General features: G+C 37.1%; 2 protein-coding genes across 3 annotated transcripts; one reads left to right on the top strand and one right to left on the bottom strand.

Moving 5' to 3' along the window:
• Nucleotides 1-62: 62 nt before the first annotated feature.
• LOC106168384 (centrosomal protein of 72 kDa-like) lies at nt 63-13,163 on the bottom strand. 2 transcript variants are annotated; one of them, XM_087010461.1, is made up of 15 exons: nt 13,069-13,163; nt 12,379-12,506; nt 11,953-11,990; nt 10,739-10,893; nt 9,852-10,019; nt 9,284-9,409; nt 8,830-8,940; nt 8,363-8,483; nt 7,676-7,788; nt 6,600-6,751; nt 5,926-6,154; nt 4,777-4,976; nt 4,340-4,487; nt 3,500-3,614; nt 63-3,067 (listed from the first exon to the last, which is right to left on the bottom strand). In XM_087010461.1, the coding sequence occupies exons 1-15, from the start codon at nt 13,130-13,132 to the stop codon at nt 2,902-2,904; spliced, it is 2,034 nt and encodes a 677-aa protein (XP_086866587.1). In that variant the 5' UTR covers nt 13,133-13,163; the 3' UTR covers nt 63-2,901. The 2 variants fall into 2 exon arrangements, with proteins under 2 accessions (XP_086866587.1, XP_086866588.1); XM_087010462.1 differs by lacking the exons at nt 11,953-11,990; nt 12,379-12,506; nt 13,069-13,163 and adding an exon at nt 11,212-11,563.
• A 199-nt stretch (nt 13,164-13,362) lies between these two features.
• Nucleotides 13,363-27,056, top strand: LOC106179420 (uncharacterized). Its single transcript, XM_087010463.1, has 8 exons — nt 13,363-13,423; nt 14,141-14,370; nt 14,814-14,913; nt 19,307-19,455; nt 19,969-20,065; nt 25,746-25,907; nt 26,192-26,262; nt 26,625-27,056. Exons 1-8 carry the CDS (start codon nt 13,367-13,369, stop codon nt 26,680-26,682), a joined length of 924 nt encoding a protein of 307 aa, XP_086866589.1. The 5' UTR covers nt 13,363-13,366; the 3' UTR covers nt 26,683-27,056.
• The last annotated feature ends 11 nt before the right edge of the window (nt 27,057-27,067 follow it).

A 27,067-nucleotide genomic window follows, 5' to 3' on the forward strand; every position in this document is an offset into this window, starting at 1 on the left:
GCTGCTACTGTTGACTAACTCGGTGCTTATAACAACTCAAACAACATTACACACAACAGTAATTTAACACCAATTATAGTTTATTTGGAGTAGGTAGAAAATAAATATTTACAATATATGAAGCAAAGTTTGATGAAAATGGTGACATAAAGTATATTTAGTCATTAAATTTGATTATATGCAAATGGTGTTTGGCAAATATTAACAATAAAAATCACAGCTGAGGAGTGTAGTTGAAGATCCCTTATGGATAAACAAATTTCTTCACTTGAATGACACTAATTTTCGTGATCAAAAGATCACCTCTTTACATCAAGCACAAAACTAGATATGAGAGTGCCTGCAGTTCACTCGAATGCTATCAAGTATAGCTATACTCACACAGGAATCTGCATGGAAAATCAATATGTGGTTTTAGGAGGTTAAAATGAATAACTGTGTTAAGTCCTCACTTCCCTGGAGATTATATGTCAAACTGGAGGTCTTAAATGTAGAAGTATAAATGGGGACTATGTAACCATTTGCTACCTAGTAGCCCTAATATCTGATTTTAGGAGGTTAGAGTGGATAACCGTGTTAAGCCCTCGTTTCCCTGGAGATAATACACGAAACTCGAGGCCTTAAAAGCAGACATGTATATAAATGAGGGCTATGTAACCATTTGCCCCCCATTAGTCCTATTTTAAACAGTAAGCACTCTCTAATACTTATCATGTATAACATGGTTATCATGGAAGACATTAACCAGCATAAAATCCCCAGTGTTGTTGAGGCGGTACAAATTCCATTGTTTGGTGGTTGGTATGGAAAGGAGGATTCCAGAGAATCCAAAACAGAGGCGGTTTGGGCTGGAATTGTAACAGACTTACGAAAAATTAATCATGTCATGATAAAGTAGAAACAGAGTTCCAAGCACAGATGTTCGATTCACACCACCATAATTTTCCAGATATATACTGTAATTTCCTTTTACAAACCAGCATTACTTCTTAATTAAGTTATCTGAAACAGCATGTGTACGTAGTGATGAAACAGTTTCTCATTAACTCAGAACCTAAGGGCTAAAGAATGACCATTGCTTAGGCTTCTAAGATAATATTCCAGTGATGACCACAACTCTCTGAACATTGAAAATCACTTGAACATTTCCATCCTGGTCTTCCATAAACTTTCTGTGATAAATGAGACAGATACCGCCCAGAATCATACGATCAATATAATACAATGATTTGTCACATTCAGCTCTTGATATTATGATAGTATGGGTGAAAATTGTAAAAACTGATAATCCTGATTCTGAAAATGTAGCCGGGTGGCAAAGAGGCTGCAGGGCCCTCAGTGGGTCCAGGGCAAATTAAGACTTAAAATCTAGCAATCCAGCATAATATGAAAAATTTTCACCCATGTAATCCTTAACAGAAGGCAGTGAACCAGGAAAAATACAGGGGCGGATCCAGGGATATTTTCCAAATTATCTTAAGTTTGTTGATCAATCTTCCATTTTGACCATCTTCCCGACTTCCGACAGAAATAATTAGATGCTGGTCAATGAAGAAGAACCAGAAGACGGACTCTGTCCGCCCCTGGAATAAGTTGCAATTTGGACATTTCTGTAACTGGCTGTGCAATTTCCATTTCTAAATGTATTTTCATTGATCTGTGGTGGGGATTATAGATATTACCCTGGCAATCATGAGACCCTGGAGTGTCAAGACACTATACAACCTCCAACATGTGACTTTAAAGAGAGAAAAGAGAAGCAAGTCCTAAAAATAAATATTAAATAAATAAATAAATAAAAATTTTTAAAAAATCCACTGATGAAAACAATATACATTGCACTAAACCTATGGTTTCCTTAAGGTTATCATATCATATTCTGCACTGGTGACCTGATGTGAACACACAGAAAAATACATTAATAATAATAATAATAATAATAATAATAATAATAATAATAATGAAAATGAAATAACAATGCAGTAACAAATATATATATATAATCTTACAATAATTATACTGAGCAAAAAGTGAAAGGTGGGATTATACAAAATGTTACACATTGATAAAAAAAGGACTTCACATACAAAATGATATGTACACTTAATATTATACAAAAGGTTGAAGTAAAAATATAGATACCACTCCAGTCAAATGACTGAACAGAAAATGACGCAAGAGTAAGCTTGTTAATTAACTACTTTACAAGAACTTTACACGTTTCTTATTTGGCTGATGCATCATATTATAGAATATCCCCTTTTAGGAGTTTAAGTGGCCATGGTTTGTTGTGATACAGTATTGTTTACCCTCTGGTTACAATTGGTGGCAGTGACCAAAATTACAAAAATAAAACTGAAAATATGTTCTGTTCCTTTGATTGATATTAAAACAGCATCTGGGACTATTTATATTTATGCTGTTAAAATATACAAATCATTATAAATATAAATGAAACAGCACAAACCAATGAAATGACCACAATATATCTTTAAATTGAAACTTGCTGTATTGTAACTATACTGTAAGGATTTTTGTTCAAATAAAGTGCTTGAAATGGGCAGCTTTAATATTACACCTGTAATTACCTTGTTCTGACACAATAAACCAAAAGATCCCTCCGTCAACATGTTTTTGAATGTAGACAGATGCCCCTAAGTCCAACTGGTCATGCAGGCCAAGAGTTAATTAATTTTTTTCAACAGCTGTGCACGCCAATTTTAAGTCTGCTCCATGTTAATTCACTGGTATGGAACATCAGAAGAAACCAGAAATTTACGTTTTGAAGAAATAAACTCCAATTTGCAAATCTTCCTGCTCATTACCAGCTACAAGTACAAAATACAACATATCACTCTCTGTGAAATAAATAAATAAATAAAAAGTACACAGAAACTGTTCTTATTGATATCCATTTGTATGAGTGCTATCCCCCATGGAGGGCAGAAAACTCGCAGTCTTTTTCATTTGTTCATAGCTCCAATGGAGCTGCTGAACCTCAGCCTTGTGACGCTCTCGTGACTCATCCAGCTCACGGATTAGGTGCTCATTTGTCTGCACTAGAGACCTAAAGGAATAAAATAAACAATGAAACCATTATTTAACAAAATATCAAATTCACTGCACATTAGGCAGATAACATAACATCATTTGAGGAAATGGGTATAAACACTGTGCTGCACATTTCATAAATTGATATGAGAGAGAGAGAGAGAGAGCTTCCAATTGAAGAAAAGACTTAAATTCAATTTCTTAATTAATTAAAAGCAGAAGCTAAGTTTATTTTCCGTTTTTTTTTTTTTCCTTCTAGTATAAGAAAAATCAAATTCAAATGCTGAAAACCAATGAAGTATGTTTTTAATAACATTCATGTTTGAATCTAATAAAGTGCAACATCAATTAATACATCAAAATTTTCATGCTCAACTGAAAATTTTAATAAAAAGAAACAAGTGCAGAAGACACCCATACAAGAGAGAAAAATGATTACAGTTCTTACTTGTGACTCTCCTGTAACATGGACGCCAGTTCCTGCATCTGGGCATACTGCTTCAGACGAATCTTTAACGTGTCCGTCTCGTGTTGCAACCTCTGGTTTTCGGCATGCAGCTCTTCTGTAACGCGATGACAACAGAACTTACTTGTGTTGCGAGAGAACCAACTCAAGTTTTTAAAATAACAATTTATAATTCATCACATTTTGATGGGCCATTCACACCTAAAACAGGCCCTCCACTTCTGTTCAAACAGGCTGTCCAATGGCTAAACACTTTGTGATGTCCACTATGGACTCATTCCCAATAAAGCTATCATTCTACGTAGATCGATCTAACTCCGTGGGGACTCTCACTGAATGCAATCAGATTAACAAACATCCTCTTGTTTCCAATGTACTCCTATATAATCACCAGCTTTTCTGTATTCTACTCAATGCCAAGAGGTGGTGTGTTAATCTGTGTTAATCTCACTGTTTTTAGGAAGAGTCCCGCGGAGTTGGATCGATCTACGTAAAACAAGGATTTCCAATGGGATTGAGCCCTATAAGCCATACTGGCAAGGGTTTTCCCAGTGAACCATCAAGTTGTCATTTGGATGGCCACCAGCATCACTGAATGGCCTATATTTTCAAAGACAGCTGGATGGTTTATAGCATTTTTGGTCATATGACAGCTTTAGGCATACTTGGACTCACTGAAATTTTGTCGGAAATCACAGGTGGTTATTTTGGATGGCCTATTCCCATAATCCTAAGAAAAACCCTGCATACAAGTGTATGGTATGGACCAGCTGGAACTCAAATCCATCCCAGGCACCATCTTCAGGGTACCACTCTACCTACCAAGATGTCCGCTGTCCACTGCGCTGGAACCTAGTCCTGTGAACGATGTGTTCTTGGCTGTCTGTTGTCCACCTTCTGATGCTGAGAGCCTCTGTTGTAACACCTTGTTCTCCTCAATGGACTGCTGCAGCCTTTCTCTTAGGATTTCCTGAAGATTTTATAAAAGATTTTAAATCATGATATACTGAAGCCCTTTTCTAAAAACCTCCTAAACAGTTACATAGACTTTACACTAAATTTCCAAGGATATCTTTTTATGTCATTCTAAGGAAAACAATTTGGTAAATATCTCTGATTTAGCAAAAAAACATTTTTTAAAATGTAATAAAAGTTTTAAAAAATTAGTGCATACATTTGCCATGATATTATCCTTTAAAAGTGATAATTGTTTTGGGGGAAACTGATGTATTTATAAATTCACACCATTCAATCCTTACCACATCTTTCTGTACTTGGTGTAAAGTGTTTTTAAGTCTAGGATCCTCTTCTTCAGCTCTCTGGTTAGCCAGGCTCTCAAGCCGTTCCCGTAGCTGGCTATTCTCTTGCTTTAGCCTGTCTATCTGCTCCTGTACCTGGGCCATGCCAGGGCCCGAGTCTTGGCCTTGCAGGTGCTCATTCAGGAAGCTGTGGGCCATCTCTGAAAGTAAGGCATACCAACAACAGTTTTTCCAGCAAAAAGTCAAGCTGTCATCTGAAAAAGGCTCCAGCATCACTTGACAGCCTATGTTTACAAAAATGGCTGGACGGATTATTGAGTTTTTTTCTGTTTTTTCTGGAAATATAATAGCTTAAGGCATACTTGGACTCCCTTTTGTAGGAAATTAGGGTTGGTAATTTTGAACGGCCTGTACCCCCAATCCTGGGAAAAAAGGCTGCATGTCAAACATAGCAGTCAAAGTACGTCTTATGCCTGAAATTTGAGGATCAAGATATATATCTTGCTATACCTTAGCAACCAGTCGGTGATAGTAGCACTAGCCCCACACCTAATGCCAACAAAATTTGTACATTTATTAATTTACTGTTCTTTTTTTCTGATTTGGATCAAAAGATTCTTAGACCCTTTCAGCTTGAAAAGCAAAAACTTACAACACCAATGCTTCTAGACCTCTTCGTATGAGATCTATATTTCACAATAAAAACATTGTGAACAACTCACTGAAATATAACATATTGTTGTACAAGAAAAACGGCAGTTATAGCTATTATTCTGATATCTGAGCTTGTCTTTAGACCACGTGACCTCCATTGATGGCTATACTCTGTTATAATCTCTTAAGAGATTATAAAAAAAAATAATAATAAAAAAAAAATAAAAAAAAAACTTTTTTAGAAAAAACCCAGGGACTAACTTTGAATGTAAAAATGGATTCATAAACCATTGGTAAAAATGGAAAATTGTTGTTTACCCCAGGAAAATTAATTTTTTGGCCAAAATGAAGAGTTATTATCCCTTTAGCAAAAGAATAAACAAACATTTTCACAATTTTCACTTTTATTCCAGTACAGTGTTTCTACAACACAAGGCATGGACTAGGATAGTGTGCATAGTTTCAGGTATACAATAAGAAAAGAAAGCCACTCACTTTGAAACCTGGAATTCCTATGTAAAGATTTGGCCCCATTCCAATACTTGTCCGCCAAATCACAGAGATGACTCAGCAGTTCCTCTCTGCCCAGCCCTACTGACTCACTGCTGACATCTGGTGGTGGCCTGATGGAAGATGGCGGCTCGAGGATAGATGGTATTTGTGACAGGGTCGTTTGGCGTTGGTCTGGCTGTGGCTGGAGTTTCTCAGGAGGAGTGTGACCAAGCTGCAGACAGAATATATATATAATGTAATGAATTGAATAGCATCTAAAACCCCCTTCACACTGGACGGCGCTCTTTCAGCGTCCTTTCCGCGACCATGAAACTTGAATCACTGTGGTCATAGAAAGCAGGCACAAGCATCGCTTTGGTTGCAGAAGGAATTCTCAATGATCGACCAGTTGTCAGCATGCAAAATACATATATTTTTTACTCTCAAACAGAGTATTTTGGAAGAGATTCAAAATTGGAGAATGGATTAACAAAGATAATTTGGAGGACTGTTGGTAAATATTTCTGGATCTGCCCCTGACTAAGGTTGAGATTTTTTGATTGATAGCAACGTACTGTTGAATGGTAGTATGGAGGTGTATATTCTTGGGTGGTGACACACTGCTAAATGTAATACCATTCTAAAGTGACTAACGCTGGGATATTTTGCTAGCTAACCTGGTGTTGTACACTCCTGGATGGGGAGATACTGCTGTATGGTATATTGGACTGGGCTTGCACTGGGGGTTGAGCATAATTCTGTTCCTGTGTTAATGGCTCTGCTGTGACCTGACCAGACGTAAACTTAATGGGTTGACTGCTGGCAGTACCTGAAACACAGTTTGATTGAATTTTTTTTCTATCAGGAAAAAACGTTTTACAGAAAATTCATCTGACCATGTTAACCAGTATCTCCCATGTTAGGTGACCCTGGGATTTCATAGAATATATAAATATAAATAAACAAAAGGGATATCATTAAGTTTGCAATGTCAATTTTCAAACATATAGGGACCATTTCCAGGCCCTATCAAACTAACTGTGGATCGCTCCATCTCCAAAGGGGATTCTTGCAAAACTGCAATCAACTTAAGCAGCTTAGATGTCTGTCATGCCTACTGAAGCTGCTAGGGGGTAATAAATTATCGTTTAGCAGTTTCAGTAGGTGTGCCAGACATCCAAGCCGCTTAAGCTGAAAACAATTTAGTGAGAAACTCCTCGGAGGTGGATTGATCCTGTTAGATTGCTACAGGTATGGGAACCCAGTCATATTTTCAACAAGGGTTTTACCCGTGAACCGTCCAGCCGTCACTTGGACAGCTGCTGGCTGGACGACTTATGGATTTTTTGAAAATATGGGGGCTTTAGGCATACTTGGACTCCCTGAAATTTTGTAGGAAGTTACAGGTGGCAATTTTGGACAGCCTGTACCCCCAATCCTGGGGAAAACCCTGATTTTCAATATCAACACAAGGGTGACTGGATCCAACTGAAATCTGAAACCTGTTACTGTTTTGACTTCTTTTACATCTGAAAAATATTGCAAACCTTGATCTGTTAGAGCCCTTGGTATTAACAGTAGCAAGCATCTTTTAATGTAAATTCAGAGGTAGTGGAGCTAAATTGAAAACCAGGCTCTAAAATACAGGTTAGAAATCAACTGGAAATATTGGAATGTGGCATGGTTTTAAAATTTATAAAACTGATTTATCTATTTCATGTCAATAGTAAACATACATGATTTTGTGCCCTACCTGGGTGTGGAGTGAAATGACCTTGGACTTTGTAAGACGTGTAGGCATCAATCTCATCTTGATATTTTAAATTTGTGTCAGCTGGTTTATGAGAAAAATCTTGAAAATGTACCCTAAAAAACAAAGAGCAAAGCTTCTGCAAACAAAAACCTCAAACTGGTACCATGTTAATTTTTTGTTTAACAGCAAAAGAAAACAGCTGAACAGTCTGAATTGTGCTATAACATGCCCTTCCACTTCAATAATAACAAGAATCCTTTCAAAGACATCTTTCACTTCACCATTATCCTTTAGTTCTAAAACTTCCTTATCATTTACTCATATTTAGATTCTCATTCAAGTCCTTCTCAAGTTATAATTGTAACACACTTCCAAAATGAAAACCAAAATACTCAACAATTATTACAGCTTTTGTTTAAAAACTAGTTGAGGAATCAGAAAAGAATCCCCTTCCCTATGTTATGCACCAAGAAATAAAGCAGTCATTTTTCTTCAGTCAACATCTAGTAATGAAATAGTTCTTTACCTCCAATATTTGACATCTCCTGTATAGAAACTACACACCTGAAAGCCCCCATTCCCCAGTGAAGAAACAGACATAAAAATATTAGAGGTACACAGCCATTTTCAATACTAGCTGCTGATTGAAGAAAAAATTACTACTTTATTCTTGTTCAAGGGCCCTACCTGAAGTCTTGTTTCCCTGTGCCAGCATTCCTGTGTAGGGGGTCTGCATGCTCTCCTATGCTGCCAAACAAGTGGGGGTATCTATTGTGATAGGAGTCTGTGGTTATCTGAGGGGCTGTGCCTAGAATACGACACATGGCAAAAGTAATAGATAAATACTAGTCAATGCACCAGCAATTAGCAAGGTGCAGAGGTCAACAGTACCCCCTGTACTATCCTTGCCCCAGTTTCACAAAAAAAAAAAAAAAAAAAAAAAAAAAAAAAAAAAAAAAAACGCATTATAGCACTCTCACATGTACACATGATTAGCCAGGGAACTTTGTGAAACTGGAATTTGGACACATGTAAAATTGTCCTGCATTATGTGAAGCCTATTCATCAATGATGCCAAAATGTTATTTTCCGTTCATTTTGTTTTATTTGTCTATAAAAAATGTGCTCTCTGTTTGTTCCCTCTAAAAACTCACCACTGACAGTCTGTCCCTTCATGGCTTTGTTGATGGGGGACCCAGGGGGGTATGTGGGGACCGGGGGTGGTGCCGAGGCCTCCACCGCAGCAGACTCCATTCTTTTTATCCCTGTATATGCGATCACATTTATAATGAGATTTCTGTTTTTTCAACTTCAAAAAATTTAATGCAATGTAAGTGCATAAAAATTATGTGGACCATCACATTTAACAGCACCTTTTAACAATGGAGATTTAATTACTCTTAGGCAAAGAGTGTACAAATATGACAATCAGGTCTCCCCCCCCTCTCACACACTCTCTCTCTCTCTCACACACACACACACACACACACACACACACACACACACACACACACACACACACACACACACACACACACACACACACACGACATTTATTTACCACAAACCACACATACAAATAATTATGTAAGTAAACAAAGTCCTTACTCTCAGGTGAGTAATCGACAGCTTCAGGCTGAGTGGCACTGGAGCCTGTTATATGGCGGGGCTGGCTCAGGTCTCCCTTGGTTCTTGCTATCAGATCTAACAACTCAACATCATCATCATCTAATGCTGAAAATAACATACAAACTTCTCTAAATCTAAAGATGAATATAGCAGTTGTAAATAAAATCATCCGCTAAAGCAGAAAATAACTTTCAACAACAGCATCAACATCTGGGCTTATGATATTGCTTGCCAATTTAGACAAATGTGAACATAAATTGACTTTGGAAAAAAAAAGAAATAGAATCTATTTTCCCTGTTTTGGCAAAAGCATATATGGCCAAGACAGTTTATTAAATTTGCAGTTACTACTGGTAGAAAATGGTATACAAACACATCCCCCTACATTGAGAAGACTCTGCACTCTAATTATAACATAGGTCAATTCCTTATAATCTGGATGTTGACTCTTGACATGATGCTTGCTGTACCCAATGGGGTTGTGACCTGGGCCACTGTCTGTCTGTCTGTCTGTCTGTCCGTCTGTCTCACTGACTGTCTGTCTTACCTGAAGATTTCTTTGCTAAATTTTTCACATATTCTGCCCTGGGGTTGGGTTTACTCTCTGGAACTGATGCCGACCTCTGTAACGTCTTGTCCTTGAACTGACTGGCCTGGTCCGTGCCAAAGTGGGTCACTGCCGCCTTTCTCTCACTGTCACGGACACCTCTGTCATCTATAATATAAAGATAACAGTTCACCCTGGGTCTGTATCAAATAGTATGCTAAGTTTTACCATCTTACTGTTAATACTGAGATTACTATAATTTGTGATATAACATAGTATAAATCTAAATTCTCTGCACCACCATGCTTTATATCTCAAATCACTGACATATTGTGTCTGCTACCAAATGTGTTAAGTCAAAATTTAACATATAATGAACAGAAATACTGCTTTCTAAGAATACGTAGAAAAGGTGGAAAACCCTTCTCTGTACACTTTCTGGGTCAGGATCAAAACTTTCCAATCACCTCTTGTAGTTATGGCTGGGTTCTTTATTGCATAACAATATTTCTTTTAGCCAAAGGGAGACAACTCTAGTTGAAATCTCAAATGTAAAATTCAAAGGGGCAAATTAATTGCTAGTGGATAAACAGAAAAATACTTCACATTTCCTTTGGCGAAACTGGAATGTTTGACTTTTGAGTAAAGTCTGAGTCAAGGGTTTTTCCAGCGAACCGTCCAGCCCTCATTTGAACGCCAGCATCACTGGACGGCCTGTATTTTCATTGAAGCTGGACGGTTTACTAGTATGGATTTTTTGGAAAAAAGGATGGCATATTTGAACTCCCTGAAATTTTGTAGGAAATTACAGGTGGTAATTTTGGACAGCCTCTACCCCCAATCCTAGGAAAAACCCTGGTCTGGGTGAGCCCAGTCCATGTACTTACCAAGTTTCCTGAGGCTTGGAAGCATGTGTATTAAAAACAGTCTGTAGTCTGGTTCGTTGCGTGCCACAGGATTGAGACGTAGATCTAGCTCCTGGAGAGATTCGCAGCCCCGTAACCTGTACAGCTCACTCAGCGTTGGCACGTTGTTGTAATAGCTGAGCACAATATGGTCAGGAGAAAAAATTTGTCTTTCATTTAACAAGTCTACATGCTAATTATTTTAAGCCAAATTCTCTCATTTTAAATGTCATTTCGTTTTTCAAGCAAGAAAAATAACTTATTGAAATTAAATCCATTGCATAGTATAAAAATAAAATAATACACCATATTTCAAAAGTGAATGCTCTACTTATTAGTAAAGCTTACAAAGCAACAAACAATAAATCTTTCTTATCCCTAAAATTTTCATATCATGCAAAACATCTCTTAAAAATAAGAAATAACTATCAATACCAAAAGCTTATGCTACTCACATAATTTTCCTTCAAATCATGTACCACAGTTTTCCGTTACTGAATTGACTAAAACACTGTCTGAGCGCTGAATTCTAAACGTTTCAAACCGGTTCAAATTCCAGAGGCACAAACTGGGTAGGTTTCAAAGTCCTGATTGGCTTTTTTTGACTTCCTCTACCAATAGTTTAGCTTCTATCAATAGACATTGTGTGACTTTATAAACAACAAAAAAAGTTGGAGGACAGCATTGTTTACATACTGTTTTGAACTGTTTACCTTCCAACTGTAAGACCTTATGGCTGTAATGCACACTGCATACCTTTTACAGATGATCGCTTTCAATTTGCTCACAATAATGCAGGGGCAGCAAACGAACAGCCAGAGCCTCTCTCACAGGCTTAGGCTTCATTAACATGGAATGTCTATTTTCTAAAAATCTATTTTCTATTCGCGCTATCTTATGATCACGGTCTGTGCCCTGAATATCCCGCCGCGTAATTACTGGCAGCGCGAGCCAGTTACTTATAGTAAAAGACTTTAGTTACTTATAGTAACTGGCTCGCGCTGCCAGTAATTACGCCGCTGGATATTCAGGGCACAGACCGTGATCATGAGACATACCGCGAATAGAAAATAGAATTTAGAAAATAGACATTGCATGTGAATGAAGCCTAAGATCTTATGATATTATTATTATTAAACTGTTGAAAGTCACAGTCTTAAATACAATCAAGTTTAACTTTATATACTGAAGGATACAGATTTAATTTCTCCAGCATTTTAAGGTGTTCCAAACCCTGAAAAACCAAAAGAAACAGTGTTCATTTCTGTTTGAATTTTCTATTTTAAAACATCTTCCAAAGTAATCTTACTTCAGTCATCTGTTAGAGAAATTACCTGCATATAGTCACTCTAAAGTCTTTTATGTAATATGCAAGTCATGCTTTTTTTGCAAATTAAAAAAAAAAAAAATTTCAATAAGTTCTTTAAAGAGGTTAAATTGCAAAAAAGGAGTAATCCAACATATATTTTTAACATCATAATTTGAAAAAAAAAATTATAAATATGAAAAAAAATTATATGATCCATTTTCCTCATAATAAATTGGCTTAAAAAGTTAAATACAGGTATCCATTATCATTTTTGTGTTTTTGAATATTCTATATATTATAGATTTATATCTACCTCCAAACTTGTAATAGCATTTCTGGAAAGATCCAAACTTTTGAGACGACTGAACTTCCTCAGTGCACTTCCAAGACTGTCTATTTTGTCAACATAGTTCCCACACAGTGAGAGAGAACGAACATCCTCTGTAATAAAAATACAAAATAAACTGCTAATGCTCACAATTTAAATACTAGTAAGCATTTGTCCACAATGTATCAGTAATTTTTTTAAATTCTACTACACTACAAAACACACACACGTATGTTAAAGTGTTATTAATTTTATTTTAATTGTTTTAAGTGATGATAAAATTGATCTCATTTGCGATTGATATCATTTTGTTGGTGGTGGACGATGAGGAAAAGCTGAACCTGTGTGTGTACATGTGCGTGCGTGTGTCAGTCAAGAAGGTCTTCTAGCACACACAAAAAATGAGAAAAAATGCATACTGTGTAATATAATGGTCGTCATTGCATTACTATTATTACCACATACATATGTGAAAGCGTCTGTTTATGTTGCAGAAGTGGATGGAGTCACAGAAGGGTCGCACATAAACATGAAGCTAGGCTCTGGCCCTAAGAATCTGGACCAAAAGCAACCGAAATATAAACCTATCGTGGGTGAAGTAATCACTGGTCATTAATCAATATAAGGTACATTTTTCTGAGAGAGGGTCACTGGGATGGAATGCACAACCCTTACCTAGATTATCGTGCTTCAAGTTTACACGTTCGCGAATCCAATCCTCTGTTATTATGAGCGCCATTTTTCAAATGGCAGTAGTGGCGCATGCGTATTACGAGATGAAATAGAAATTCCATAAAATTTGACTTTCTTTGGGGAACAAAATGTCTTTTTTAAAATAATTAATCAAGGTAACTCAGTTTCATTATATCAAAAATTATATTAAATTTAATATCTTATTATGAACTTTTAAATAATTTAAAATGTGAATAACTTATTCACTTTAAAGAAAATGTTTTTCCGCCTCTCGCGCTTGATGACTACGAACCAAACATTTACACGTGAAAGTGAACGTGTGTTTTGTGTTGTTTTGGTAAGCCACAATATTTAAAACATATGTAATGATTCTTTAAATGGGTTCATACAGAAAGTATCAAAACTCATTCTGTGTTTGATATTTAAATGCCAGTGAGTTAATTATCAGGAATAAATGAATGTTTTGGAGAAGAAAATCACGCCGGCAGACAGGCTGTAGACTGTTTGTAGCGAACTACAGTAACCTCACTAATCAAGAGTTTTCCTCCTGCACTTAAAGGGACACTCAGTGGGATTTTCCTGCCTAAATGAAATTTCCTGTGGAATACAGCAGTTGCCTCCTACTAAAGAATGATTGCTTGACCCGTCCTTGCACTTGAGTTCGTAGTTTTATTCCATTTATAATAATTTAATGCAGTAACTTTAATTTAAATGACTATATATTAGCCAGTCTTTATGAACGACAGCCTGCTGTCATGCACATTACCTCATTTCACACAAGAAAATGACGATTTGCTTTGTATCACAGCCCTGTGCTGTGTATAATACAGTCGTTGCAAGCTGGATATGACTACCCAAGGAGGCTGAGAAGATGATAATGACACAAGGTACGCTTCAGAACCTGTTCGCAATCTTTACTCCTGGAAAATTCATTTGGGCAGGAAAATCCCATAGAGTGTCCCTTTAATGCAAAATCTTCTCTGTCTTAAACATTATCTACTTTGGCTTCAGATTATCTTATTCACCGTTCCACAGCTTGTCATTTCAATTCTAGAACAGTACGTGGGCAGTCCGTCTCATGGCAGAATTATCAGACTTGCCACACAAGGCCCCATCTCCAACATCAAGACCAAAATGGAAGCGTTACTATGTGAAGGGAGACATTGTTCCATTTGAAGAAGATGCCACACATGAATTTAAAGGACACAGGAACCTCTCAGTGGAAGATGTTCCCCTATGGGCTGTTGACAAAAATAATAAGTCGACAAGAAGAGCAGTGTCTCGGTATGGAATTCAAACTGAAAACCTAGAATATTTCTGCCTTAGTTATAAAATTTGTGAAGCCACATGCAGGCCTTTGGAAATACAAGGATGCACAGATGACATAATTGTCTAAGGGACAAAATAATTTCTTTGCAAAAAAAAAAATAATAAAATAATAATAATAATAATAATAATAATAATAATTTTAAAAAATTACATGTTTTCTAATATTATGGCCTTGAGTGTCGATATGTACACTGTGTTTATATACTAAAATTTTATTGAAGGTTACCCAATTTCTGGATTTAAATATATGCCAATCCTAATTATTTTTTCTTTCTCTCCAATTTACAAATACAAAAAGCAGCAACCCAGCTACTATAATTATAATATTTGAAGGCATCGACTTTCAACATAGTCTACCTTCATTGGTCCAAAAACTGATATTGTTTTGTTTTTTTCAGGACCTTGAATGGTTTTCTGAACACTGGCAAAGGTGGGACAGTTTATCTTGGGATCACTGATGAAGGCCAAGTCTATGGCCTTAATCTCACTCAGTATATAGTAAGTAGTAAGTAAACGCATCTATTAGATGGTCACCTGGAGGGGGTAATGGACTCCTGGTCCAGATGTGTATGGACTTCTTGATTTTATATTTACTTGTTGTTTTCTTTGCAATTGGTACTAGTATAAGCAGATTTGGAAGATTTCCTCCTGCTTTGAGTAAATTTTTCTTTGCCAAATTTTTGTTTAAAGATACATACAAAGTCAATTTTTTGTCGTAAAAACCAACTGAATGCCAGCATATAGTGTCAAGTAGTATAACTAATAGTTAGGCGGCTAAGCCAAAAAATTGTGCAAAAGTTGATAAAAGCGTGAAACTTTCCACGATGAATGACCATTGGGTGTTATTCTATTTTGGATCGGGGGGCAACTCCAAAAATCACAAGTACCCGGATGAGCGGCTTCCTTAATTATGCTGATTCAACATTTTAGGTACATTCAGAATTCACGTAAATGAGCACTGTCGACAGTTATTATGATAATATGAATAAATTTGAGAAACGTACGCTTTGTGTGCACATCTATTACAGCAATGATGACGTCATGCTGACGTCACTGTGTGGTATTGCACAAAACCAAATGACGAATATCCACTCACTCCTATATGCCATATAGGCGAACCCTGCATTGATCTTTTCTGTAAACATTCACTGCAGAAATGCATCCTTTAGGGCTAGAAAGGTTAAGTTAGCTTGGTTTCTTCTTTTGAGACTTTAAGCATTTTCAATATGGCCGTCAACTTTTGAGGGTATAATAGAAAAACAACCAACAGTCGACAGATATACTTTATTTGTGGCTCTTGTGAATGAATATCCTGTCAGAAGAACACAGTAGGATAATTAACTGCTTACGAGCACGTTTCTGCTATTGAAAAATCAAAATGGCCGTCAACGCATACAACAGATGATAAAGTATAGCAGTAAAATCAGTTTATCAGTGGTGTAATTAGTGGTATATTTCATGCCTTCGATTTTTCTGTTCATTTTGATTTTTGGTTAGCCATGATCCTTACCTTTCATAATCAGCTTGTTTGACATTTAAAAATAAAAGAAAAGAAATAAAAAAAAAATTAAGAATAATTTTCAAATGAGGGGTGTATAAATAAAAATATTTAAAAAATGCTATAAAAATATATCTAAAATTCACTTATTTTGGTAGTTTCTCTTTGGTGGGAGTCTGAACGGCTAGGGCACGTGGATTTTAATGAAAATTTAACATTCAGTGGTCGGTTGTTACCATCTCGGCCATGTGAATACATTTTGCTCTTGCTAGGCTAGACATAAGCATATTTCACTCAGTTGCTAAAGAACGCAACCAAACCACCAGGGCCCTGTATCTCGAAAACATCGCGTATTGCAAATAGCGATATCACATAGAGGCTAGAATGTATTATAGGGGCGGGTATGGGTGAGTTATGGAATCGAGACGCTTGCGCTCAGTTGAAACGCGTGATGCTTTCGAGATACGGGGCCAGGTCTCCCGCTGACGATATTCTACTAATGAGGCCCTTGAGCACATATGAAAATTGCCTTCTCGTATCCCTCGGATCGCTAACGATCTCCTTCTGACGATATTCAAATTGCTTTCTCGTTTAGCTTGGATTCATAACTATCTCGATCTTCTGCTGATGAAGTCTCTACATATTGCTTACATATTGCTTTCTCGTTTCGCTCGGATTGCTAACGATATTCCGCTGATGATATCTCGTTTGGAGCGCTTAAGTCTAAATGACGCCGTAGTATACGGTTTTCTGTGCGATTTTTGTGACATCGTATGTGGCTACGGGCTACAGCAATTACATTCACATTACATGCTCGTGCCGTGCCGTGTCGCTAATGTGAGCTTAAAGCCTAGATTACATTTGAAATGCGATGCCCGTACGGTGCAATATCCTGCCGGTGATTTCCATTTTCGTACGGCGTCTGACGGTGATCGTGCAAAATCGCACGGAATCGTACGGATTTATGCCATGTAATGTAGACATACTCAGCGTAGCTCGTAGCGATTTCAAAAAAAATTGTACGGATAATTTCATCGCACGGCTCCCGTGTAAATGTAATCTAGGCTAAAGGATACCTGTATGAAGGGTAAATTCGGTTTGTCGGCTGTAACTGATCGTACCAAATCCATTCAGTCTCAGTGCAGTTGCTTCATACATTATACCTCCCGTGTGGCTTTCTTGGCGTCGGCCCCTATTCGTAGGATTTTTAGGACCCATGGGGCCAGAATAAGGAACTTCAGATCTGTGCAGGTGAATTACAATAGTTTTTTTTTTTTTTTTGCTATTGTTATGCCCCCTTAACCCACCAAAGGTAGAAGGAAAAAAGCCCGCTGACGATCTGCCACAAACGAAGTCCTTTGCTTAGATATGAAAATTGCTTTCTCGTCTCCCTCGAATCGAAAACGACCTCCCGCTGAAGGTATGAAAATTGCCTTGGCGTCTCGGTCGGATCGGTAACGATCGTCCGCTGCCAATCTTCCGCGAACAAAATCCTTTGAACGAATATGAAAATTGCCACATAATTAACCATCTTTTTACCTGCCTTTTCCGTACTGTTTTGGTGGCTAATTCTATTAAAATGGCTTGCAGATTATGTAAAAGAAGTTCCTAACACACACCACCTCTGTATTTGTAAACACGCAAATAGACTTTAGAATGAAGAATATAAACGCACTTTATATAGTTTGATATAAATCGCTATACATATTTATGTAATTTTACGTAAAAAATTGGCTGCCATTTTAGGTTACGAAAAGTGGTCAATGTCCCAGAAGTTAGTAAAGCCAAGCTAAGTTGAATTTTCTAACCCAAAAGAATGCAATTCTTTTTCAAACAATTACAGAAAACAACATAGCATTGTTCAACTATGGGATCTATTGGAGGGGAAACTTGACTAATTGGAGGGCTAACTCCCTCACCACACTTAAGTTGAATATTAAACAAGCAGGTAATGGTAGTGTATGATAATGGCTAACGAAAAATCACGATAAACGGAAAAATCAAAGAAGAAGATGCCATTAATTGGACTGATAATACTAGAAATACATGATGTATGTTGATTTTGCTGATTTTCTTTACCCTCTGACTCTACCCTGCTTTGGCGGCCATTTTTTTGGTAACAATGACGTGCTTGGATTTAGTCTTGTACCTTACTGTGTTCCTCCGACAGGAAACACATTCACAAGAGCCGCAAATGAAGTATATCCGTCGAGTTCTGATTGTTTTTCAACTTTTCCTAAAAATTGACGGCCATGTTGAAAAATGCTCAATGTCTTGGATGTATCAATCGAGCTAATTTTACCTTTCTATCCCTAAAGGATGCATTTCTGTAATAAAAAATTACGGGAAAGCAACATTGTAGGGTTCAACTATTGTTCATATGGGAGAAAGTGGATATTCGTCATTCTATATTGTGCAATATCACCCAGTGACGTCATTGTTATTGCTCTCATAGATGTGCACAGTGAGCGTACGTTTTAAAAAGCTATTTATGATATCATAATTAGTGCTGGTAGTGTTCGTTTTGGTGAAATCTGAATGTACATAAAATGCTGAGTCAGCATATTTAAGAAAGCCGCTCATCCGGGTACTTGTGAATATTGGAGTTGCCCCCCGATCCAAAATTGACAAACACCCAATGGTCATTCATCGTGGAAAGTTCCATGCTTTTATCAACTTTTGCACAATTCTGGATATATTTTGGACTTAACCGCCTGACTATAAGAGAATTACCAAAAGGCATTGTTTAATTTTACCCGAAAGTGATGTTTGAACAGATTTTTTTGCTAGCATTCTATGCTGTATGTCAATGGGGCAGAAAAGTAGGTCACGAAAGTAAGTTAAATTGACAACCAAAATTTAAAGAATTAGGAGCACTCTAAAGCTCTTTTATGGTTGATCGGGTGATTTATTAAGTTTATCCCTTGGCATGTCAAATTTATTAGAGTCGTAGAAGAAACTAGTAGAAGCTAGTGGTTTACATGTGTTACTGGGAATCCGCGCACCACCGATGCTCAGTTCGTATGTACCTTTAAAATGTCAAAAATGAATGAAGAATTCAGAGGGAGGAGTTTGCTCCTTTTACTGCATTTTTTGCTTCTACCCTAGCATAAAATTGTTGCCTCTGGCATATCAGGGATGCCAACATTGCTAAGAAATAATCTGTACTCATTTTCTTCTTACTATTCGAACCGATTTAGCTTTAAAAAACAGTACTGTTACACTCACGTCAGTCATGTCACAATGTATGAAAATAACTCCACATCATATTATGTGTTTAATATGCATGGATATACTCTTAGTCATTTCCATTAAATTGCACCACCTCTTTTCTTTACCCACCAGTATGTTTTCTGTGGACCTGAAATCACACGTTCCATTTATTTTCATCAGAAAGATCACATGGTGGTGGCTGTGGATGACCTCATGAGCCGGTACACACCCCCCGTGGCTTCGCACCGCTACAAGATCAGGTTCATACCTGTGGTGCAGAGAGATGCTACAGAGGAGCAGATTGAGACCCTGTGTAACTATGATTCAAGGCGAGTTATGTGGTACTATTCAACTTGACACCATTTTTTTTAAATAATACAAAATTTTTACAACTTACAGTACTTGATCAGTTGGATTATAGATGGTAAATTTTATTATTGTTATTATTACTATTATTTTATATTTATTATTATTATTATTATTTTGCCAAGCCTAAAATCCTTGATCATTTAACTTTACCATATGTGTTTTTGGATGGATCAGTTTCAACCTGAAATGAAACCGTGGCCCTTCTCAATTATCGACATGTGGCATACGAGAGTTTTCAATACCAGTTCTCAGCATTATACCAAGAGCAGATTTTGGCCCTTGTTTTGATTAACCATCCATATGCTGAGATATGTTAGCACAGGCATATATAGCAATTAATCAGGATCACAGTGAGTGCATAGTCATTGTTGATAGTCAGTCAGTATATCTTCATGGGCTAAGGATTCATTTTTAGTAGGTCTTGTATATAAGAATGCAAGGTTTAAGCTTCATTTCATATCCTGTTATTTCAGTATTCATATTGACCCAGATGTCAGGTTGAAGCCACACATCCTGCGAATGTCCAACTACTGCTGGTGTGACAGGGACCATATCGCCAGGATTAACTCAGTAAGTTAAAGGCACATATGAACCGAGCATCAGTGGAACGTGGATTCCCTGTAACATATGTAAACAATTTCTACTAGTTTCTTATGTGACTCAAATAAATTTAATTCGACATGCCAAGGGATAAAGTGATTAATTCACTGGATCAGCCATAAAAGGGCTTTAGACTGCTCCTTTCTTTAATTTTTTGGTCAAAAAATTAACCTTCTTTCGTGACCTACTTTTCTGCCCCTTTGATATACAGCATAGAATGCTAGCAGAAAAATCCATTCAAATACCTTTTTTTGGGGTAAAATTGGTAATTCTCTTAGTTATGCTACTTCAACTTGTATGCTGGCATTTTGGTTGGATTTTTTTGCATGAGGGGATGTCTCTGACCCCAAAATGGCATTCCTTTGTAAAAATGGGCAAAACAATAAAAAAAAATTTGGTTGGCTTTTGTGGCAGATAATTGACTTCATATGCATCTTTAAAGGGGAGGGGTGCTAGTGGGCCTACCCCAACTTTTTACAGTCACATCGCCAGTGATAAGTGTAGGTACAATATACATGGGGGAGGGGGAGTGGAGGAGAATCTGCCTGTAAATACATTTTACTCTATGCCTCTTATTAATAGGATACACTTCAAATCAATAATTTATAAATCCTGTAAAACTGACCTTCTACCCCTCCCTCTCATAGCCCCTCCCTCGTGGGGTCCAGGTAGGGGACTACGAAGAATTAACAGAGCCCAGGAAGCTGAGGGTTCGTGCTCTTATTACCTCTCATTGGGAACAGTTACTATACTTCGAAGTCTCCCCCCGCTTTTTTCAAATTTTAATAAAAATGGCAAAAGCTATAAAACGATCAGGTTCTGTTTGTTTGTTCAGCTGAATCTCAGTACTTAGTGAAATAATAATAATAATAATAATAATAATAATAATAAAGGCAGTTTACATAATCAAAACTCATTTGGTTTTATTTTTAAAACATCAACTTGAATTTTAGAGGTAGTACCAATAACTGGCAAAGTCTTATCTTAAAGTTTATAATCCTTGTTATATCCCATATCAATCAAATACATATAAAAATATTCTCATAAAATTATAAAGAAAAAAAGAGGTTAACGTCAACTAGTTTCATAAACGAACAAAAAAGTCCACTGTTAACAATCCAGTTCTATGAAGTAAAAAAGTTAACTGTGAAAAAAATAGATTATAGGTTAAACTGCAAAGGATAAATCTGCTAAAAGAGATAAAATTGATTATCTCACATGTCTTTACGCTGATATTTATCTAACTCAGTTAAGACATCTGCACACTTTCAGTTTTTCTTAGTTAAACATAGTGCTGGATGGTTCTATGGTACGTTTGCAGTGTGTTCACTACATTATCTTCAGTGGTTAATATCACAATTCAGTTGCTAATCTATGTACTTATACGTGGATATTCCACCACGGTCAGTTCCAACAACAAGCTCCCCGTTCCTATTGACACCTACTGACAAAGGATTCTCAATGTCACTCCTTGTCAAAACGTTACGTAGAAACTTCCCGTCTGAACCAAGGACAACTACCCTGTGATTACCGTAGTCAGCTATGAATATGTGTCCAAACTTATCTATGCACACTCCATCTGGATTACACAGTTGCCCGTCTCTACTTCCACTCTGACCTCGTGCTCCATATTGGAATATGACGTCACCCTGAGGTGTCACTGCATACACACAGTGGGTACTGCCATTGCTGACTATGATTGCATTGATGCCGTGGTGGTATACACAGCACAGTGTGCCTCCACTGCACATTGGGATAGGAATTCTGTTAACAAGTTGAAAATTTATCATGTCGTACACACAGATGCACCTTGCACCACCATCACACACGTACACTTTACCCTCCGTACGGTCCACAGTGACACCCCAGGGGTCAGACATATCACCCTGACCAAAACATCGGATAACCTTACCTGATATGGAATACAGTCTACAGCATTTGTCCTGGCATGTGGCCACATATTTATCATTACTGACTGTAGTGATACGCCACGCCCTTCCCTTTATATTGATCTGACGATTACAGTGACCTGTGCTGGAAAAAACAGACACACTAATAATATTGTAGCCCAAGTTACCATGTACAACTAAAGTGCTACCGTCATCTGTGTACTGGATATCCCATACCCAACCCTGAACATTAAAACAAATACCCCGCTCTGGTGTTTCAAGCCATGTGAATGTCTGAACCCGCTGAGGATAGCACGCTCTCTTTTGTTTCAAATTTCCAAAATACGTATCCAAGTGACCCCGGTATGTTTTGGCCGTAATGGACCTTGTTTTGATAGACAGCAGCCGTTGTTCAGGAATTGTAGGAAGCTGCAGCACAAGGTCCATTGCTGTTTCCCCTGGTGTAAATGTTATATTGGTGATGTTGGTATCAAAGACTGGTTCTAATGTCTGCAACTCCTGAATTCTAGCTTGGAGATTTTTAGAGTGGGCCATGATCTCAGTGTCAGAACCGGTGTCTATAAGTTGCTGAGCAAAATTACGAATGCTCTGAATGGAAATCCTGTTCATTTCTTGCTTGTCCTTTTCAGCTTCTAAAGTCTTCACCTGCATGGAGGTGACTGCCTTAACTTCCTTTGTTATTTCTTTGCTTTTGTCATCTATAACTTTCTTCATTTTGGTGTAATCTGACTGTACTTTTGTTTCATAAGTTTCCAAATGCTGTTTGACAGTGGTCAAATATCTGTCCGTCTGTTGACGTATGTCCTTCTCTATTTGTTGATAATAATCTTTGATTTCTCTTTTAATTGTTTTACTGTTTTCATTTATCTCCTTAGTCATAGCTAATTTTTGAGAGTCCACCAAACGAAGAACCTTTGTCTGATTTTCAGTCAGCCCCTCTTCAGTTTCCACAATGAATTTTTCTGCCTTTTCAAAACGAGACAGTTTTTCTGTTGTTAGACATTTAAGCTTGGTTTGTATAAGATCTTGTTGAACTTTCACCACATCCCCTACTTTCTTAAAGTCATGTTTACTGTGTGTTTCCAAAATACAATCTCTACATGCCACGGTGTCATCCTCTTCACAATAGAATGTCAGTAACTCGCCATCGTGTTTGTCGCAGTATTGAGCTTTTTCTAATATGTGACGTAACTGATCTCGTATGTTAGCTGGGTTAACTGAGAAATTGACGTGTGACAGAGGTACAAAGTGATGTCCATTTAATGCAGGAATGCTGTCATGTAATTCACGACATGTAGCGCAGAGTTGGTTTGTTTTTGGACATCCTTGGCACAGCAAAGTAGCCTCTTTATGCTTACAATACTCACATAGTTTCCCCTCTGGCACTTTCTGATCTTTCATGAAGTCTGTTACTTTTCTTAAAAAAAAGTTTTTCACGAGAGTTTCTAACCCACCTGGTGGTATGGGGGCCTCCTGGCGACACACGGGACAGGAGAACTTGTTTTGGACACCATTCTTAGCTGCATGGTTGGCAATGCATTCCAGGCAAAATGTGTGGTAACAGGGGAGCACTCTCGGGTCTTTATATTCCTCTAGGCATATATGACACATTAAGAAGTTCTCACTGAAGATGCTGCACATATCTTTGGAAGCCATTGCCATGGTATAGGCGCCCAAAGTGGGCACAGCACCCCGCCCCCTAAACGCCGCCCGCTCTACTGCTGCCAAAACCGTTGCGTACACTTTATATATCATTTAATAAGTTATCTATACTACTTCAAAGTTGCCACACCATCAATATATCCCAATCAGGTGATGTTGGCAATAGCCAGGTATCAAAGTCTAAAGTCTGTACTAGCTGAGTGCTTGACACGTACATTATTGATACACTGTGAGGGGTGACATCCCCCCCCCCCTCGTGCCCACATGTATCCCCTGGTGTTATTGTGTTGTAGCTTTTGCAATAGGTGATGAAATGTGGAATGACAGTTGAATCATTCTGTTTTTTCATAAAGTGACATGGATGATGACAACATTGGAAAGGGTGTATGGATAAATGAAACTGATCAAAATAAAGATTGAAGCCCCTAGCCTCTATACACCCAGCCACTGATATTTGACATGTATCATGTATGTGTTTCACCCCCCCCCCCCCCCAACACACACTACACATACACAGACCACCCCGCTCTACTACTAAGGGCGTATATATAATTTAGTAGGTTATCTAAAGTAGGACCCGCTTTAAAGTTGTCACCGATCGACACGCCACAATCAGGTGATGTTGTCAATAACCAGGACGGTATCAAAGTCTATCCATCAACCATGTACAAAAAAAAGAGTTTGAAATAAACAATCTGCTTAATATTAATCCACCTCGTTAGACATTAACCTGTTGCTAGTATTAGATTATTATCTATATACAAGTCTACAGGGCCTTTGTTACCAGTGTGCCACTGTTACAGCTTGTCATGACACCTATATACCACACGCAAATAAAAAAAAGGACAATCCGAAATATTCTGCCGTTCGTGTCAGATTTACGTAAAGTTGCAGAAAAGTTAAATAAGGACACCTAATGAGCATATTTCATTGCATATTTCATAAGCTTATACTGGTAAGGAAGTCATTCATCTCAGAACACATTCAATCAACCTATGTTGCTACCACACCTGTGTATAACACACATGTATATGTGTAATATGATATCGATAATATTCTTTAGATTACTGAAATACCTGAAAATTGTAACTGTCAAAATGAGAGACCCAGTTATGAAAACAAGTTCCAACAAAGCTACTGAAATTAGATTCACCGATGCACTATTAGTAACATTTCAAGCACAATCTTCCCAAACCACTTGTTTGTGGCTATATGTTCTGGGCACATTGGCTGGTTGCATATGAAGCACATGGTTCACTTCAGTACAATATAAAGTACTGAGTAGAAGTGGAATATTTGAATAAAATTTAAAAACCAATGTTTAAAGACCAGTGCTTCTCCTTTGGGTCATAAATGACCCCACAAGAGTTTGTGATGTATATGCAACATAAATTGCTAAAATCCCTTCTAAAAACTAAAAGTGGGAAGGATTAGTATACTGACAAACTCATGCTAGGAAAGAAAATTCGGATAAAAAATAAAGAGATGGCACATTAAATAATATTGCTGGGGTCGAAAATGACCCCACACAGTCACTTGAAGGTTAAGGGTCAGGGACTGCTTCCCCCCCCCCCCCCCCCCAACCCCACACCATCCTATAGATTTACTTTGTATGAAAAACGTAAGTGACCCCCCCCTCCCTCTGATGATTATTTTAGTAATTGAAGTGTCAGTGCCCCCCCCCCCCCCACCCCCAAGACCAATAAATAAGGGACAAAGGTGAAGGGAGAAGAAGAGGGGGGGGGGTTGAAGTTATCCAGGTCATACTTCTGATTCTCAGTGCATTGAGGCTCATGCTCACATATTGCATTTTCTCAAATGCAGAAAGTATTGCTTTTGGGTTTTATAAAGTGATTTTAAAAAATTTCATGAAGTGCATAAAAGCTGAATTCATTTCTGACACCGAATTGGATTCTTCTTATTGTTGATTAATATTTGTTTATTTTGAAAAAAAGCACCTCTTCAGGCTACTGAATACCACAGAGGGAGGTGGCATTGGAGGAAAAAAGTACTTTACTACTGTACTGTAATAATAGGGTTTTAGATGAGTTATATATTATGCAATATTTTTAATTCAGAAGATTCTGAGTCCTGACTTCGTGGTAGAGATCACAATAAAACCATGGGACCCCTCGGACCTCAGGAACCAGCAGTATACCAAGGCTGACCTCAAGCTGCCTGCTGTTCACGAGGATGAGGAGGGCAACTGTTACTTCCGACAGCAGGGCAGTGTAGTTCGTGTAAGAGAATATCTATTATTAATAGTAGTTACTCTGGAAATTTTCTTTTTGTGTGTGTTCTCTTTCAATCAAATTTGAAGTTATGCAACGTCGTTTTGTAAGAAAAAAACAAGCAAGATTAGTTATTGTTGATGATTATTACATTATGTTCTGCAGAAACTATATGATAATAATTGATTTTCTGAAAAAATGAGACTAACTGTTATTTCAGACATATTTCAAGTTAAAATGAGCATAGAACTTGCTATGTGACATAAAAAAACAATACGAAATCTCCATTTCAGTATTCTTTACAAGAAGTCATTCAGAATACAAAAAGGGAAGTTCACGACCATTATACACAGAAGATAGAGAAGTGAGTATTAAGCTTACATCTTTATGATTATTCAACTCAAATCCGCTTTGAAATTGTTTTTGAGATTGAGAAACATGCTGCATATTGAAGTTGGGCCCATTATAGATAACTCCAAAAAAAAAAAAAAAAAAAAAATTATATATATATATATATATATATATATATATATATATATATATATATATATATATATATATTTTTTTTTTTTTTTTTCAGTACTGCTGCAGTTTTTAGTGAAAACTGACAAAATTGATAGGTTCATTCAGATTCTACATTTAGACCTGATGAACCTTATCACGACAAGAAACCACTTTCGATTTTATAATGAAAATTAATATTTCTATTCAACAATTTGTAACTAGGTTGAAGGAAGAACTGTTTCCTGGGGTACAGCTGCAAGGCTTAAATCTCACAAGCTGATGTAGAAATCATTATAAACTCCAGTATTATGCAATTTCAAATTGGTAAAAGAGACAGATTTTTTACTGACACTGATGACCATGTAGTTGGCTTGCGATGTTGCTGATGGAAGAGTTGGTCATTTAACAGTGAGGGTGACAGAAACAGCAGATACGGTTGCAGAGGTCGTTTTCTCAGAGATGTATTGACGGTTAAAAAAATTGTGCACCATGAAAATGAGATTAAGGATCTTTTTTTTTTTTCAAAATGAACTTCCACATGAACTTGGAGCTATTCATTTCATTTTATAACTTTTTAACGTATTTTGGGATTAATTTTTCTAATGTTCACAATTATTTTTGTATTAGAAATAAAAATTATATTTTTGCTACAAAGTTTTAGAGTA

The sequence above is a fragment of the Lingula anatina genome, chromosome 4 (genome assembly GCF_051362555.1).
Source record: "Lingula anatina isolate TDL-2025a chromosome 4, LinAna3.0, whole genome shotgun sequence".
NCBI classification, from domain to species: Eukaryota; Metazoa; Brachiopoda; class Lingulata; order Lingulida; family Lingulidae; genus Lingula; species Lingula anatina.

Coding starts and splice junctions, on each gene's coding strand:
- LOC106179420 (XM_087010463.1), top strand. CDS start 13,367: ATGACTACGAACCAAACATTTACACGTGAAAGTGAACGTGTGTTTTGT. Junction 14,371..14,813: donor ACAAGAAGAGCAGTGTCTCG/GTATGGAATTCA, acceptor TGTTTTTTTCAG/GACCTTGAATGGTTTTCTGA. Junction 26,263..26,624: donor TATACACAGAAGATAGAGAA/GTGAGTATTAAG, acceptor ATTTGTAACTAG/GTTGAAGGAAGAACTGTTTC.
- LOC106168384 (XM_087010461.1), bottom strand. CDS start 13,132: ATGGCGCTCATAATAACAGAGGATTGGATTCGCGAACGTGTAAACTTG. Junction 12,507..13,068: donor CTTGAAGCACGATAATCTAG/GTAAGGGTTGTG, acceptor TTTTTATTACAG/AGGATGTTCGTTCTCTCTCA. Junction 10,894..11,952: donor ATGCTGGAGAAATTAAATCT/GTATCCTTCAGT, acceptor TATTGTGCTCAG/CTATTACAACAACGTGCCAA.